General features: G+C 32.9%; 1 protein-coding gene across 7 annotated transcripts in view; it reads right to left on the bottom strand.

The window, feature by feature from the left end:
- Window positions 1-19,162, bottom strand: part of CNTLN (centlein) — a 301,590-nt gene that overhangs the window by 122,860 nt on the left and 159,568 nt on the right. For 6 of the 7 annotated variants that reach the window (XM_047700244.1, XM_047700246.1, XM_047700245.1 and 3 more), the window contains 4 exons: window positions 14,470-14,646; window positions 12,203-12,328; window positions 3,851-3,972; window positions 2,374-2,493 (listed from right to left, as the gene is read on the bottom strand). In XM_047700244.1, coding sequence (XP_047556200.1) covers window positions 2,374-2,493; window positions 3,851-3,972; window positions 12,203-12,328; window positions 14,470-14,646 — 545 coding nt within the window. The remainder of the gene's footprint in view (window positions 1-2,373; window positions 2,494-3,850; window positions 3,973-12,202; window positions 12,329-14,469; window positions 14,647-19,162) is intronic. The other variant, XM_047700250.1, reaches the window with a different exon arrangement.

The raw sequence follows: 19,162 nt of genomic DNA, 5'->3' as shown, positions 1-19,162 counted from the left end.
ATGAATGATCTTGAAACAAATAAAAAAGGAAGTCTCAGCAAATAAATAGGTAATATAAAGAAAAATCAAATGAAAATTTTAGAACTGAAAATTATAAAAACCAAAATAAAAAACTCAATGCATGTCTTCAGCAGCAGGGGTGACAGATGAAAAAGGAAAGAATCAGTGAACTTGAAGACAGAACAATAGAAATTACCCAGTTTTAACAACAGTGACAAAATAGGCAAAATAAATAAATAAATAAAATGAACAGAGCCTCAAGGACCTGTAGGACAATACTAAAAACATCTAACATTCGTGAAAAAAGAGTTCCAGAATAAGAGGAACAAGGAATGTGGGGCTGACAAGGAATGTGGGGCTGAAAAGAGTATTTAAAAAAATTAATGACCAAAATTTCCTCGATTTGAAAAAGAGTACAAACCTAGAGTTTCAAGAAGCTTAGAGAATCCCACACAGGATAAAACAAAAGAAATCCATGTCGAGACATACTGTAATTAAACTTCTGAAAAGTAAAGACAAATAAAAATGACAGCAGCTAAGGAGAAGGATGTATTCCCTTTATGGGAACAACAATTCAAATAATAATATTTTTTCATCATAAACCACAGAAGTGGCATATTTTTTAAGCTCTAAAGAAAAAAGTGGCTAACCTAGAATTCTCTAATCAGTGTAAACATTCTTCTGGAATGACGCTGAAATGAAGACATTTTAAATAAAGGAAGTTTAGAAGATTTGTTCCTAGCCAACTCACCCTTAACAAAAGTCTAAAGGAAGGTTCTTCAAACAGAAAGAAAATGATTTAAAAAGAGAGAGAGAGAGAGAGAGAGAGGGAGAACTTGGAAGGTTGGAAGTGAATAACAGTGGAAAGGTTAAAAATAACCTTCTTTTGAGTCTTAAAATTATGTTTGACAGCTGAAGCAAATATTATAACATCACCTAGTGAATTTCTCAGTGTTCAAAACCGGTAAATCTATATAGACACAGAAAGTAGCTTACTGGTCAACTAAGGAAGGGAGGGCGGTGGTGGAAGAAATGGGCTGAGTGATACGGTGTTTAGGGGAGGGGATAAATGAAAATGTTCTAAAATTTTAGTGTGATAATGGACACAGAACTCTTTGAATATACTAAAATCCACTGAATTATTCACTTTATATGGTGAATTATATTTCAATAATACTATTAAAAATTGTCAGGGACTATTTCTGGACAAATCTATAAAGAATTTTTAAGATAAGAGACTATTATCAGCATCAGATTTAGCACTAATAGAATACAGTATACATTAGGAGGTAATTGGAAGTACACATTATAATCTATCATTTTCTCAAAAAGTTTATCATTACACGGAAAAGGCGTAATCTAAAGTTACATGTGTTATCATGTAATATATAAAATAAGACTCGATTTACAAGTAAAAAAATTCAGTAGTATTTGATGACATAATGCCACATGATACTAGTCATTTAGTCATCTTAAAGACATCAGGCTTCCCAAAATATTGCATGGTCTGGATGTCAAAAATTAGCTCTAAATGAAGACATAGTTAAGTAGCAAAAGAGGCTAATTATGTTGGTCTAACTCTTTTATATGCAAAAAAAAAAAAAGTGCTCTTTCTTTACCAAGCTGAATATAATAGTCTGTGAATTATAAGATCAAGGAAAACTGTATGTTTTCTAAAATATGAGTACCCTTCATCAAGTTTTATACTTAGGGCAGCTAAAAGACCTATGTGGAAGGATCAGCATTAAGCCCAAAGGACAGGCAGTGCACAGCAAGAAAGAAAGCAATTCCCTCGTGTCTTTTGCAGGTCACTACCAAGGACCATGTTAGCAGATCCATACCAGACCCTTAACAGGCAGTTCTGCTGCTACCAGTAATTAGCTTGGACAGCTCTGGCTCCAAGAGTAGCAGCAAGGCTACACCATAATGAGCTCAGCTGGGATTAGCAGGACAGGGCAGGGAACCAAGAGAGCTCAGGCATTCTGCATTGCGTATGTATCCAGGAGATCAAACAAGGATGGCTGGCTAGGTTATCCCCTCTCCACCTCATTCCAAAAATGAAGCACGGCAGTGTCTAAAATACAGGCTAATGAAGAGCGACACCTCCAACAGATGAGAGCCACATTAATTAACACAATCCCTAGATCATATTATACAGTTTCGGCTAGAGCTAGCAAATGTGCAACTTGTTATTGTATTTTATATATATATATATTTTTTTTTAAAAGATACATCTTTTTTCTTTATTTTTATTAACAAACCCCAGATTTTTTACTTTCAAATTTTATAAGGTATTTCTCTCATGACCTTTAAGCTGCAAAAAATTTCTCCTAAATGTTTATCTAAGTCCATATTGTTAAAAAAGAAACTCACTTTTGAATCATTAGCTCCTGGTTCTCCCTTTTGAAATAGGCCAGTTCGTTCCACACAGCATCAGAATCTTCTTGTCGAAGTTGCTGGGGATCTGCTCTCTTTATTTTTCTGATATGAGTCCTATTTTTAAAATGAAGTTGTTTTCCTCCTTAATATGTTCAAAGTACAATGAAAATTCATTTATACATTCCCTAATTCAAGCTCACTATTTATGGAATGAATTTTCTAAAACCCAAGTATGTTGAAATTAAAATCCCATGTCAAAAAAAAAAAAAAATTACAATCCGATGTCATAATTTCCAAAAGGCTAAAATGCTACTGCGGAAAGCAAACTTTTAGCAGACACATGATGGTCTTAAGTCGACTTCTCTGATTCATTCTAGTAATAATGAAATATATATTGCAGGATGGTCAGTTTCTCAAAAAGGATTATAAGCGGTCAACTCTTCGAGAACTTGTCAACCAGCCTGACTGTGGTACATGTGCTCAATCTTAAAACACACTATTGACAGTAAATATGTCAGAAAATAGTTTTTCACACTTCTGGTGACTACAAAAGGTAGGTGAGGAGAGGCTAAATGCAGGACAAATTGCTTTATCAGTACTTTATCACTACTATTACTGACAAGTGATACGAAATACTTCCCATCCTTCAAAGGAAAAAATTAGACGTGACAATTACCTACAAAACACGCCAAATGCCCTTTATGTTTTCATTTTCTGTACATAAAACAAACTCATTTCTATTTTGTAAAAGTGCTGTACTGGCCAATTTAGAAACAGTATTTCTCTATAGAACAGACCAATGTGTATCATCAACATTGCCCTAAAGGATCCATCTCGAAAGATGAGAGGGTAGTAGATTTTCTGTACTCATTCAGTCCTTTGCCCTCTGTTGATACTGTTAACAAGGGAGCCACTTACGACTAACCAAGCTCTGAACACCTGTTCAGAGCAATTGAACTGAGACCGCCAATTCATTCAGATAAGCTGCAGAACAAACTGATGGATAGTAAAGATTTTCAAATTGCATACTAGGTTGAAGTAGTTTTCAGAGAGTTTAACTACGTATGTAAATTTCCTATTTCTCTGGTCTTTCAATTAAAACTTAAATACTGTTTAAGTTACAGACTTCGTAATACCATTATTTTAGTTATTTAATTTTTTCAATCATATGGATGTAAACTATTTTTACTACTCTAAAGTATCAAAAGCTACTCTATTGATACTGAAAATGTACACAGTAGTTCATAATCACCTACATTATAAATTCCACAAATGACAGGAAAATCTCTAGTTATTGGCAGCATATTTATCTGTTTTCATTTATTATATTATCTCTTTAAAAATTCACATTCAAGATTTGAATACCAAGTAATATCTTTAAAATCAAACAAAAGCCATTAAAACACCTATATGATGCTACTCCATTCCATTTAATATTTAGGGAAATGCCTTTATGAGCTATGTAACTCACATGCCACTGCCTTCTTCCCACTGTTTTAATTGCTCTTTTACTGCTCTGTAGTTGGTCTGTAACATCTGTAGCCTTTCCTTGCGTTTTTCATGGGCATCTCTTAGCTCATCATTTTCTTGGCTCTGTAGAACACAAAAAAGCAAGCACACAAGTTTAAAGAAAATATTGGTACAATGCTTCAAATAAAAAGTTACTCATCTTAATATGAAACTTGAAAGAAAATAGTAAATATAAATTAATCTGTAATACTTATTTAAGCAGATGAAAGGGAAGGACTCTTAAGGTCACAAAATAGGTTTGCTTGGTAAATTCAACCCACTTACTGCATTTTTTAAGCTGCTAGTAATTTCAAAATTAGTTTCATTCCTTTCCCTGTTGTCAATTAGTAGTACACATACTAATATTCATAAGCCAATTTTATGGAATTTTTTTCTTTTTCCACAAAAGGATCTGTCCGTATATAACACATGACTACTTTATTAATTATAACCGTACATATAATTAGTGTAAAAATACAAATCATGGTAAGATCAGTGTTTCCACCCATGGATTCATGATTAGTTTTATAAAGCATAAGGATTACACAGGAGGAATAAATCAGTTTGGACCTATGTCTGAAGTAGCAGAGCTTAACCTTCTGAGTCGTACTATACAGAACTGAAATGTGAGCACTGGGCTTCGTATTCTTGAAGAGGTCATAAAAACGTTACTAGATTGGACAATTAAAGTCAACAACTTCTAAATATTCTAGGTAGAGTACATGAAATATGTCTTCATTTTTAGGTATACCCAGAAAATGAACTTATAAAGGCCAAATTTCCAGTTCTTAGGGGATGTATTTATATTACTTATGCATGATGTTTCTCAAAGTAAAGTAAGTAACTTCTTGAGGTTTTTTAGCCATTGTAAACTTCAAATTTGTTTTTTCAACTTTTTATATTTCTGCATGAAAGAATTTGTATATTTATTTAGTGAAGGGAACAAGCAGGTACTCTGTAATATTACGGTGAGATGACAAGAGTAGGCTCATGGCAGTTAGAAAAACCTGAATTCTATTCTTGGAACTCTTTCTTGTTAGCTGCATAATCTTAAGAACACTATTTAAATTAGTTCAATTTTTTTTTCTGTAAAACGTGGAAAAGAGCATAGAGATTTAAATTATGATGACTAAATTAAATGAGCAAATATACATGTAAAGCCTCTGGCACTATGCTTGTCCTATCAAGGCACAAAGCAAAAGTTAGCTTCTTTCCTTCTCCTCTTCCCAGGTATTAACTGTCATTATTATTAAGAAGCCAAATTTACATTTTCCTGGACCATCTACCTCTCATCTCAACTGTAAGATAATACAGAGTTTGTATTATTTTATTACAATCTACCTGTCTCAACAATATGAGTATTTTTGTCATTCTATTTTGAATACAGGCCTAGTAGGATAGCTTCAATAAATCTAAGTAGTTATTGGGAAGTATCTGACTCCTGTGTACCAAGCCATCTGTATGCCATCTGGAAATGGAAGTGCTTAATGAAAAAGCATGGAAATGGCATCACTTGAAAGGGACAATCAGAATAAATGTTACCTGAAGAGTTGTAGAAGATATACAGATCACAGGAATTGCAAACTTGCTAAAGAGTAGCATGGTTTAATACCACGGTTAAAAATTCAGGATACTGAATTGAATTTTGTTCATTTCAATTAAAGAACCATATATTAAGAGCCTATTACATGCAGAGAGTTAAGGGCTGAGGAAGAGTTCAAGTCTTGCTGCTCAAAGTTAGTAAATTTTATCTTGACATAGCTACTTAAATTCAGCGTGTACCAGTTTCTCCATCTTCAAAATAAAAGCTATTTATATCTCTCTTCTTCTAAGACCAATGAATGATTCAACCTTGACCTTGAGTTTTCCCTACTGTTGTTAAAAATCCAAATATAACTTCACTTCTTTTAACAAAAAGCCTTCTAATATTAAGTATGTGAAATAATTTAAATTAACCAAATAGAAAAGTAATTAATAATCTTATCTTCTTATAAATGAACCTAAATTCATTTTGTTTATTTGGATTCCTTAAGAACTAATGAGATTTATGAGGATTTTAAATAGGCTATTTTACAAATTATTAATAATCTAATTACAAGAAATGTATAGGTACTAGAAAAGATTTGTGTCAAAACACAATTTTCAAATAAAATAGTTAAGTACTTTGTTAAATTCTAATAGCTTTCTCTAATTATCTGTCATTGAATCAAATTCCTTCCCCATAAACTCTTAGTTTACAATGAATTTCTTTAAAATTATTACATACAAATCCAGTGTTTTGGAATCATTAAAAGTCTGTGTTAAGAGTCCCTAGAAACTCTAAGTAAACAGAACCTAAAAGACTGCCCAAAGTAAAAATTAATAAAATGGGATATCCAGATATTTTCTGTTGCCTTTCACAAAAATCCTCTGTTAAATCAATAGAACAAACTGAGTTTATTATTGTTAGTACTGTCATTATTTTTGCATTTTTCAGTACTGCTTCAGGTACCATTAATCACTGAATTTATACCCAAGGTTTTCTTTTCTTCTCAAATAGAAATCAACTGTCTTATGCTATTAAATCAAAGATTAAAACTCAATAAAAAGGGGCGCCTGGGTGGCTCAGTGGGTTAAAGCCTCTGCCTTCGGCTCAGGTCATGATCCCAGGGTCCTGGGATCGAGCCCCACATCGGGCTCTCTGCTCAGTAGGGAGCCTGCTTCCCTTCCCCTCTCTCTGCCTGCCTCTCTGCTTACTTGTGATCTCTGTCTACCAAATAAATAAATAAAATCTTAAAAAAAAAAACTCAATAAAAATTTTCTGAGTCCTATATGTCACTCACACTGTACCAGGCTCTGTTCTAGACATAGTACTTAATCAAAGCACTCAAAGCACCTCTGCTGCCTAAAACTTTAGTGTAATATATTTATATTAGCAAATAGTTTTAATTTTTCTATAGTAATTGAAATAGGTGGTCCTTCCATTAGGTAGTGATTATAGGAAAGTAGTTTTATAGATGAGCTTTCTGCTTTAATTTTACATGCTTCATAATTTACTACACCTAATGCTAGAGTGTTTACATATTTCTTACAAAATTACTAAGATCTAAGCTATCAAAAATGAAAGTAAACCAGAGATTATTTGACAAATCAATTTGATAGGCATAATTTATAATAATTATTATTTTTAAATGCATTTATCCATAGATTTGTCCTTTCTGAATGCTCTTATCAAATTGTAATGCATGGGTTAAATTAGTCCTAGAGACTATTATTCTTTGACCTACTCCAGAAATAGACAAAATTTTATAGAAGTGTAAATATAAGATAGATAATATATGTTCAAAGAAAAACATTTTTCTCTATTCTAGTGCAAGAACAGATTTAGCAGAAGTCTTCAGGCAAAAGTTAGATATCTCAAAAGAAGTGTTTAATGTGTAAAAAGAATAATCAAAAAATTTTTATAATATTCTAAGAAATGCAAGTTAACCATAGTGTGGATTATGATTCTTTAAGTCCCATATAATAGCCTAAGTCAAAATGGTAGTACTTCATTTGGGAAATACTACAAAGATCTTAAAACAAAATCAGAAGTAAAGAGTGAAAGATACATTTATTATTACTAATAACTACGTTTGCTCAAGAAGAGACACACAAAAAAATCTCAAGGACAGTCACTTAGTTCTATTTTTTAAATCATTCAATAAAATATTTACTGACTAACTTTCCTGTATTTTGCGATTAAACTAATTAAACTAGAGACTCTAATTTCTGTATACAAACAAATCTAAATGACTGAAACACTTAAAAAGAGAAAGTAGATAGGCTGTATCACCTGACTTGCCTCAATGATACTTCCAAGTACATTTGTGAGTTCATAAGAACAAAAATGATTCTTGATCAAATCTACCACGGTTTGGTCAAAGGCTCCTTGACAGGCATAGGCAAACTAAGAGCATGAGTCCTGTTAAGAAAACAGTGGCTCAATCTTTACAGAATGATAGCAAAGTTTTCAGAAAGTTAAAAAAAAAAACTTTTATAAAATACCAAGGATCCCATGGATGTTTAATTCAGCAGAGTATATAAAGTTGAATGTATGAAGAATGCATGTTAGACATTGAAAAATAAAAGGCATTTAAGTTGTAATCAAAGGGCATATTGACGTTACTAAACAGTATAGAAAAGTGCTACTAGAACTAAGTTGTCAAATGTATTAAAATTCATAAAGCAGAGATTCACAGCATTAGTGATCCCAAGTATAGTAAAGGATTTTGTAAAGCTCTGATGCATTAATTTCCAAATTATACTTTATAAATTGTTAGTCCACTACATTTATGAAGCTAGGATTTGGAAATGGGTGGGATTTTTAGAATAACAGTTTTCATCTCTTCTATTATTAATGGCTTTTTTGGCCATCCATCTTGAAAACATGTACAACTATCCACAAAATAAGCTAAGCAAGATAATGTACTAATATTTTTACAAAATTCATTACTAGTATTAGAATAATATGCATTACTTACTGCTGATATAATAAAGACCATTACTTAAATATATCAAAGTGTGCCCACATATGTTCCATCGTGGAGGTTATCTGGTGAAGCTTATTTGTTACTCTCCCTCTTCAGTCCCCCTTGGTGATCAGCTTGGGACCCAACCTTCTACTGTGCCATAAAGCATGTGTTTACTTTAGTGTTTTCAACAGTAACTTCCATGGAACAGAAGTCTTTGGGAAACATCAATGGTTATAACATAATCAAGTAAATCTGGGAAATAAAGTATATATATCTTGCTATAGATTCACAATACACATTGGTATATCAACAGCTCACAAAAAAATGAAAGATTTCAATCCCCTGCCTATGATAATTGAGCACAGAACATTTTTCTCTGCCATTTTCCCATTAGTTTCTGGGAGAGCAGTGTTCAATACAATGCCAATATGGGAAAGGCCAGGACAAAAATTCAACATGTATTAATAGGTAATGGTCTACAAAAGGAGCACCATGATTAACAAATGCATATTAAAAACCATAAAACACTGTTAGGGGTTGAAATGAATCCCCTCCAAAAAGGTATGTTGGAATTCTAAGCCACAATACCCCAGAATGTGATTGTATTTGGTGATAAGGTTTTTATAGAAGAAATGAAGCTAAAATGAAGTCATTATTGTAATCCAGTTGATTGGTGCCTTTTTATTTTTATATGTTTTAAAAAAGATTGTATTTATTTATTTATTTATTTATTTATTTTTTTTTAAAGATTTTATTTATTTATTTGACAGACAGAGATCACAAGCAGGCAGAGAAGCAGGCAGAGAGAGAGAGGAGGAAGCAGGCTCCCTGCCGAGCAGAGAGCCCGATGCGGGGCTCGATCCCAGGACCCTGGGATCATGACCTGAGCCGAAGGCAGACACTTAATCGACTGAGCCACTGAAGCACCCCAATACATGATTTTTTAATGGCTTCTGTAGCACAGGTTCAGGCGCCCAACTAATGTCTTTTTAGAAAGGAGAAATTTAGACATAGAGACATACACACAGAGGAAAGATGAAGACACAGAAAGATACAGAGAGAATGCCATCTATAAGCCAAGCAACACCTGAAACTATCGGAAACTACAAGAGAAATAGAACAGATTTCTCCCTCACAGGTTTCATAAGAAACTAATCCTGCTGACATACTGAGTTTGGAACTTTCTAGGCTCCAGAACTTTGAATAATCAATTTCTATTCTTCTAAACCATCCAGTTTATCATGGCAGCCCTAGGAAATTAATACAGATACATCATTAATTCCTTTCTTATCTTATATTCTCATGCACTTGAGTAATAGTATTAATATTAATATTATATCCTAATTAAGGGAAATATAGGAAGAAGTTTTCTGTCTTCACTAAATATGACAGGTATACTTACTAAAGTGAGGCCATAAATTTAAAAATATCCTGGACCCAATCTCTTTCTTTGGAATTGCTTTTACTTTATAGGTTTCGTTTACCCACTTCATTGGATAAGGGCTCTTGATGATAGTGCTTTTTTTCATTCAACTATTTTGCTCCTTTAAAACAAGAAATCCTTTTCTACTAAATGACAAGATACAATGAAAAAAATTTGCTCACATTTTCCCCCTTTAAGAAAACATACATTTGAAATTCATATTATCATCAACTGGCTTGAAAAAGGAATACAGAAAAGAAGGAATACAGAAAAAGAAACTGTATGAACAAGGAATTTTAGTCTGTAAATAAGTTTGAGTCCTCATCAAAAAGAGCAACTGGAAGAAAGGAATGATCAACACTTCTGCGACTTCTGCGACTCTTTCTGAAATTAGAAATTCAAAAGGTGGGAGAGGATAGATCTAAAAATGTCTGAATTGCTCTACTCTCTCCTGCCAAAACCAAGGGACTTTCAAAGACCCACAGACTTTTGGAGGCAAATAAGTGGAGACCTGTTACTATTGAATGGTGATATGTGATAGTTAATTTTATGTGTAACTTGACTGATCATTATTCCTGGTGTATCTGTGAGCATGTTTCTATAGAAAATGAATATTTGCAACAGTAGACTGAGTAAAGCATATTGCCCTTCCCAATGTGATAGGCTTCATCCAATTCACTGAAGTCCTGAATACAATAAAAGGCTGCATAAGAAAGAAATTGGTCTTGTCCGTTTGGATTCAGACTGATATTGGGTCTGGAACTTATACCATCAGCTTCCTGGTTTTCAGGCCTTTAGACTCAGACGGAGACTATACAATTAGCTTTCCTGATCTTCAGTTTCACAACTGGAGATGTTGGACTTCTTGGACCCTATAATTGCATGACCCAATTCTTTATAGTAAATCAATCAATCTCTTGATCTCTTTCTTTCCCTCTCTGGATAGATAAATACACGGACACAGATATAGATATTTTTCAGAAAAACAATGTCTCATTAGGGAAGACTAAAGGGTTATACCCTACTGGTTCTGTTTCTCTGAAGAAACCAGATTAATGCAGGATGTGAATTTCAAGAATTATGCAAAAGGAGGAAGATGATAAACTGGCTTCCTAAACATGCTCTTAATATCCTGTTTGTACTCCCATGTTGATACTAAGATACTAGATTCCAACTGTTCATACAGTATCTTGTTAACTAGGGTCTTGAATGATAGACAGTTATCTTGTCTCTTGTTGTTCAAGTGACTTGTTTGGCTAACTGTATTGCTTAGTAAGTTGTTACTGAGCAATCCAATGAATGGGCAAAGAACTCCACGTGTGGGGTGTCTGGCTGGTTCAGTCAGAAGAGCATGCGGCTCTTGATCTCGGGGTCATGAGTTGGTGGCCATGAGTTTGAGCCCCATGATGGTGGAGAGATTACTAAAAAAAAAAAAAAAAAATTAAAAAAGGAGTGACTGTAGGTGTATACATTTCAAGTAGGCTAAATGTTAGCAAGCTGATGTCATCTGATCATTTTATTTTTGGTAAATGATAGATGAGAATCTCTGTCTCTGTCAATTAACAGATATAATTTTCCTTTCTTTTAGAACTAACAGTCTAATTCTGCATAATATAAATTAATTTAACATTTAGTGAAAAAGCAGAAAAAATATTAATTGTAGCTTAGGTTAACTATACCTCTAAACCATATCTTGTTCTATAGCACACAAAATCTAAGTCAAACCTTTTTCTCCCTAAGAGTGATCTATATGAGAGAGAATCTGAGCTTTGTTGGATTCTAAACATGTGTAAAACATTGGTCTTGTCATAAAATGTCTTAAAACTATTTGAGATTCAATTAAATGTTAAATCTCATATGCCACAGGCTTTTGGGTAGTTGTGAATAAAGAATGATAAGTTTGGCCATATTAAATGCATAAAAAATAAAAGCACTCAAATAGTCAAATGGGAAAAATAATGTACTTGCCATTTTGACTATGTAATTTCTGTATAAAGGACAGTTGTTAAGTGACTTGAGCTAGGCGAGTATACCTTTTAACTCACTTTTCTCTTTTTGTACGTTTATCATGCATAAAGAACTATCAGAAATTCTCTACTTGCTATAATTCTATGTTTGGTCTCTGCAAAATTGTAAGAAATATATTCCCAATATTAAGCCAAAGTATTCCCAAACAATTTTAAAGTAGTGAATAAATATTTACGTTCAAGCAGCAAATTTTTTGTTACTTTATGATCCTCAGAAATCTGAAAAACAAGACCAACCAATGATACATTTTTATGCATGTAATTAAGTTCAGGAAAGACAAATGCTAAGCAGTGATTTGTGAAGTGAATGTTTACTTTGGTATATCTTTATCTTTGCAAGGTTATTACTAAAGAAATGATTTAATGTTCACCTTTAGCTGTAGTGTCTTCTCTAAGTTTTCAATCTTTCTTTCCGCTTTCCTCAGATTCCTCAGCTCCTCAGAGTCTGTGAAAGAGCTCTTTGGGGACAAAGACCTTGAACGTCTCACAGGTGGTTCCTCGAGAATAAAACAAGGACATGGTTGAACTAGTTGGAACACTGGATTATGAAAGACATGCAAAATTAAAGAACAAGTAATTTTGAATACTAATAATGAATTATAAAAAAAATCCTGCATGGAATACCAGAGAAATAACAAGCGGAATTACCACAGTGCTACCGCTAAAGGTTTCTCTGTGACTCGTTAATGAGAATATTCATTTACATTTACATTGTTTCTTTCAGAATAATGATGTCCCATTAGGGAAGACTAAAGGGTTATAGACTCAGAAATGCAAGAAACCTCATTACAAAGGAGGGGATAGAGGCTGGTCTAATTGCTCTATAAGGGTCCAAGGTTACACTTGATAGGACAACCAGAAACAAGAGGGAAAGGATTTTTTTCCCTTTGAAATAGTTTAACACACTGTGAAGTTGAAGGAACAATATGCTTGAGGAATATAAATACAACAGACAGTAGATCTTATACCATAATGACCATATGGTCATTAACTATAATGTGGCTAACTAGAGACAAGAATGTGTGTTTATATTATGTACAGCTTCATACACCAATCTGGAGAAGGAATATGTGAAAGCAACCATTAAGCTGGGCAACATATTGTTCATACTTACTGCATGTCCTTATGAAAAAGAAAGAAAATTTCGTTCCAAATAACCCTCTCATTTTCCTGACTTTTGCTAAAAGCAACCAAACGTCAAAGCGCTACATTTTTTAACTTCCGCATTGTAGCAAGCCACTAAATTAGGCCCTATAATGTATCTCAATTTTAGGAATGTTTTCTTTCATTTAAATAAAGCTCAATACTCTGAAACTACTCCAAAATGGCAAGAAACATATAATGCGGTCATGTTTAAATAAATAAATATGTATAGACACATACAAAGCTCATTCTTCTGAAAATTACTAATAATATTAGAAGGAGTAAATAAGTCTATAATAGAAACATGGGTCTATTTTTAAATACTTCCTTTACTAAGAAAGTTCTACTCACAGGAAAAAATGGAAAGAACTAAAAACAATTATCTTGAAAAACAATTTTCTACATATAAATCATTATTTTCTACTGCAGAAGTAACATGTGTGAGAAAAATATGTCCTAAGTTCCTCACTTTTCAATTTATCTACAGATAACATATTTACATTACATAATATTTACAATATGTTATAAAGTGTTTATTGTAGTCCCTGTTCATAGAATCTTTTGCAGCATAACAGGAATACATAGTATAGTATATGTACTGTAATACAAATATTACAAAAAGGAAAAGCTAGACATTAATAAATGAGAGATATGCTGTGGAAAATTTGCTTATTTTTCTCTATTGCTATACCTTTAAATCTGAAATTATATAATTGCATAAATTAATGTTAAATTCCACTTTATAGTGTACATCCACATGGGTAATATTTTAAACATCATATCTGAATGAAGCAGAAATGTTAAAATATATTTTTCTTTTAACAACTAATATTACTTTAAAATTATTTTTTACTTAGATTAATTTATCTACAGATTAGATATACAGGAGATACTTAGCCAAACTTTTTAAAATTTTTCCAATTTATTTAAATTCAGTTGATTAACATATGGTGAATTATTAGTTTCAGAGGGAAAGTTCAGTGATTCATCAGTCTTATATAATACCTAGTTTAGCAAAACCTTTTAACATAAGAATGTTAAACTTACTGCAAAACAGCTACACTACTACTAATCTATTTAATTAAATTAGGAATACATTTTTTAGTCTTTAAAAGGAGCAAACGCTCTACTTACAAAAATTTTCTTTTTAAGATTTTATTTATTCATTTGAGAGCGAGAGGGACAGAGAGCAGGAGAGAATGCAAGAGCAGGGGGAAGGAGCAGCAGACCCCCTGCTGAGAGAGCCAGACACAAGGCTTGATCCCAGAACCCTGGGATCATGACCTGAGCTGAAAGCAGACACTTAACTGACTGAGCCACCCAGGTGCCCCACACAACAGTGTTTTTTCAAGCATTTGGAACATAATGTTTTGTTTTTTTTTTAAAGCTCCCAGAAATATAAACAAGAGCAGTAAATGCTGTTTGTTTTTAAAGTTCATTGCTTGCCTTGCCAACGTTACCCTGACAAATTCACAAAATGACAAAACACCTCCACCTTATGTTTTCTTTCAGTACTTGTCCAGATGCTCTTCTCTGAGGAACCCTTGTTGGTATATTTGGTCTCTGACAGTTTTTCATTTGCTATTTTTAGTTTCTCCTGTAAATACTCAATTTCAGACTTCTGTGAAACCATTAAAGTTTCTAAGCTTGATAAAGACGGCCGTTGAGATACCTATTTTCAAAAAATATACATGCAAATATATATACATCTTTGTATATTATTTCTTATGTGCAAATACTTACATATAATATTATTACATTATATAAATAATAAGTATTCAGAGAAGGAAAATTTCATTTCAATAATAAACTATAAACTAGCATTAGCTAAACTATCACCTTAACTCAAAGGCATTTTTCAATAAAATAACCAAGAGTTCATATAAATATTTTCAAAAATAATATTGCCATATAGAATTACAGAAGAAAAACATTACAGTATGGTTGCATGATAAAATACCACTCATCTTTAATTACTTCAAAAATATGATTATACACATACGTATTTTCTCATGAAATACCCAATCCACCATTTGATCACAAAGAGTCATATAATACCACTGAATATAACCTGGGAAAAGGAAACCAATAGCACTTTAAGTCTAATTATCTTTCAATGTCATAATTTAATAATGACAACTCACAAAACTCTGCTACTTTTAGAGTCAATACAGTCCACTGTATTCTTTTGAAATTACGTGTCAGATAATCTGCTAATGGAAAGTACCACATTATAGTGACAAAAAAAAAAAATCACAGAAAAATTAAGCATGCAGGATAACTTAAAGAAATATTAGTTCATAAAAACCAGCATTCTGTGAAATTCTACTACCATCTTTACTGAATATATTTGAGGCCATTAAAATCTATGCATATATTGTATTCAAATTAACCACTCCACATACGAAAAACAAAAACCCTAAATCAAGTGAAAACAAAGGTTTTGTTGGATTTCCAGCAAAGAGAGTCAAATCTCAAAATTATGATATAGAAGCAGTAGCCCTGAAAATAGTTTCTTTTAAAATGTAGAAAACCCTATCCTTCCTAAATGATATTCCTAAGGGATATCAGAACAAATATATATGTTTAACTTTTCTGAACCAGCAGTGGAAAATATTATCCTTTTCTGGTTTGAACTCGCTTTTCTTTTTTTTAGGGAATAGGCAAAACCGTCCTAATTCTAACTTCTAATTATTATGAGAGAGGTCATCTTTGATTTATTTATATTACTGAACTTTCATCTATTTAAATCACTTGATTTGTTTCCCAACCTTCATTCTATTACATTGCTAAATATTTTCCTAAGTATTGTTTATATTGTACTCTTACTACACTTCCCATATATTAAATACTTACTCCATTACCTTTCTTTAAATATCTAATTAAAATACTTTGAGCACTTTTATTCCAAACTCTAAACGATTTTGCCCTATTCTTTCCTCCCACTTTTAATCACCATATAACCATTATTTATTTCATTTTTTCCTATCATGTAAGCAAATTTACAATGATTATAACTATTTCCTTTGACTGGGCTTCCAATCTAAACAGTTTTCAAAAGCCAGCTGCTCTTATCCACTTTTCTTTAAATAAAATTATTAAGAATATGTTAGCATCCCACAATTTATCAAAGAAATTTTAAATAAGTTTTTCAAGGTCAAACAGAAATTTAGAATAAAATAGAAATAACATAACTTCAGTTTTATTGGTATATCCAATAAGCAATCCCATATTCTTGAAATGAGTTTAAATAAATGAATTTTCTAAATTATCACTGGATTATAATGTAGTAGATACGAATGTAAAAATAGGAATATTCAATCAAGAAGTTGTAATGATAAATAATTCAAATAGTTGTGAAGACATTAAAAATGTTCCAACTGTGGATACTGTCATCATCATAGTAGGGATTTTATATTTAGGCAGCAGTCCTTTAAAATTCTTCAACAAACAATAACAGAACTTCAAAATAAAATGCTATGAAAGCACTGACTAACTCAAATTCACATAGGAGCGGAGATGATAATATAAGTAAATAAAATGGGTTGTGTTTAGTTTATTTTAAAATCACAGCTTTGGAATTCATTCAACAGAGACACTTAGTAGGCATGTACACATGTATATAGATTATTTACGTCCACAAAAATACTTATACATCCTCCCAGTGTTTTTAAAATCTGATCTTCTCCTTTTCTTGCCTTTTATCACTTTTGCAGGAGATACAGGCACAAGAAGTATTTCATACTTCTCTTAATATAACCATTTTTAAAAGCATAGGTAAAATGAGATTTCAAATGGGAGAATAAACTGTTAAAAATTTTCTAGGGAAATTCTGAAATATACATCAAAGCACATAAAAATGTATCAAGCCTTTGGCTTAGCATGCTAGTCATACCAAGGGCTGATACAGACAGATATCCATGATAAACTCTTACATGAGAAAAGCAGGTTACCAAAGAATATACTGTGTAGAAACAGATTTTGCCAAACATGCATGGGGGGGGGAGAAAAAGAAGCAGCCCTAAAATGTTTTAGTGTCATTTCTGAGTGGAAAAATCATATGTTAATAATTTTCTTCCTATCTATTTGAACTTCCTTAAATTTTACAATGAACACGTCACTAAATGTTTTTCAAAATGTAAATTTTTTCTTCAAATAAAAGGAATAAAAGCTGAGCATAAAATTTTCACATTTTATAGGAGAAAGATAAATAAAAGTCTTTCCATAATCTCATCCCTTTTCATCTGCTAGTGATAACTTTGGACTATATTACCCAGACATTAGAAAGGAAAGGAAAACAATTATAATTCTGCCTTTAAGCTTCTTTTCAAAGTTAGTAGACTTAATTTTTTTAGAACAGTTTTATACTTACAGAAAAATCTATGTAGAGTCCTATACCTCCCACCCCTACCCATCCAGGTTCCCATATCATCAACACCTACAATTAATATGCTATATGTGTTATAAGTAATGAAACTATATTCACACATTATTTTTTTTTAAAGATTTTATTTATTTATTTGACAGAGAGAGATCACAAGTAGACGGAGAGGAAGGCAGAGAGAGAGAGAGAGGGAAGCAGGCCTCCTGCTGAGCAGAGAGCCCGATGTGGGACTCGATCCCAGGACCCGAGATCATGACCTGAGCCGAAGGCAGCGGCTCAACCCACTGAGCCACCCAGGCGCCCCCACACATTATTTTTGACTAAAGTCCATAATGTATTCAAATTCCATAGTTTTTATGTAATGTCCTTTTTCTGCTCCAGGATCCCATCCACAATACCACATTACATTTACTTATCATGCCAGCAACCCTTGGCTGTGACAGTTTCTCAGACTTAATCTTGATAACACTGATAGTTGTGATGAGTAGAATGATATCCAGGTGTACTGTAGGATGCTTCTCTATTGGAATTTGTCTGAATTTTTCTCATGATTACATTGTGGTTATGAGTTTGGGGGAGGAAAATCACAGAAGAGCCATTTTCATTATACCATATTACGTGTACATGGTTTAAATCTTGACATTGAGGGGCGCCTGGGTGGCTCAGTGGGTTAAGCCGCTGCCTTCGGCTCAGGTCATGATCTCAGAGTCCTGGGATCGAGCCCCGCATCCGGCTCTCTGCTCAGCAGGGAGCCTGCTTCCTCCTCTCTCTCTGCCTGCCTCTCTGCCTGCTTGTGATCTCTCTGTCAAATAAATAAATAAAATCTTTAAAAAAAAAAAAATCTTGACATTGACCTAGATCACCTAGACAAAGTAGAGTTTGTCAGGTCACTCCACTGTCCCCCATCCATACTGAACTCAATGTGCTTTGTAAACTGGTATAACATACATGAGAAATATGTATAACTTTAATTGTCATTATCCTTTCAGATACTGCTTTGAAGGCGTAGCAAAATCAAGACAACCAGTACCCCTGTCTGGGGAAGTTCATTTTATCTGTTGCCCTTAAGATCCTAGAATCTTTGAAAAGTTTAATTTTCTTACTAAGAATTATTATTAGTATTATATCAATAATTTTTTCTCCTAATATCCAAAATCCTTATTCACCTTTATAGCTTACAGTCCTAAAAGATAATGAATGATATGGTGCTAGATCTTAGCTAATCTTTTTTTTCTTTTTAAAGATTTTATTTATTTGACAGAGAGAGAGAGATCACAAGTAGGCAGAGAGGCAGGCAGAGAGAGAGGAGGGAAGCAGGCTCCCCACTGAGCAGGAAGCCCGATGCAGGGCTCAATCCCAGGACCCTGAGAGCATGACCTGAGCCGAAGGCAGAGGCTTATTAATCCACTGAGCCACCCAGGTGCCCAGACCATAGTTAATTTTGATGAGAAGTGATCAACAGAGTATGTGTCCAAATGCCTCCAGTTGAAACTATCTCTTGACCATTATTAATATATAACTTCTTTTTCCCACTGATCCACAGAGATAACTTTGATCAAAAAGCCCTGTAGAAGATGTAGAGTAGATGAGGACAGGGAAAATTATTCATTAAGTGTTGTACAAATTACTATTAAGGACTACATAAATGAAATAATCTAGTCATGTTGTATTAACTTCAAGCAACATCGTATAGCATTATACATGAGAGGCTGAGTGAATAATGCCTAATAAATAGCAAAGTTTTTCAAAGTTATAATGATCACAAAGAACTGCAAATTAAATTGTTTTCCTTATTGGTAAGTTT

The sequence above is a fragment of the Lutra lutra genome, chromosome 13 (assembly GCF_902655055.1).
Source record: "Lutra lutra chromosome 13, mLutLut1.2, whole genome shotgun sequence".
Lineage (NCBI taxonomy): Eukaryota > Metazoa > Chordata > Mammalia > Carnivora > Mustelidae > Lutra > Lutra lutra.
This window is presented reverse-complemented; position numbering and strand designations above follow the sequence as displayed.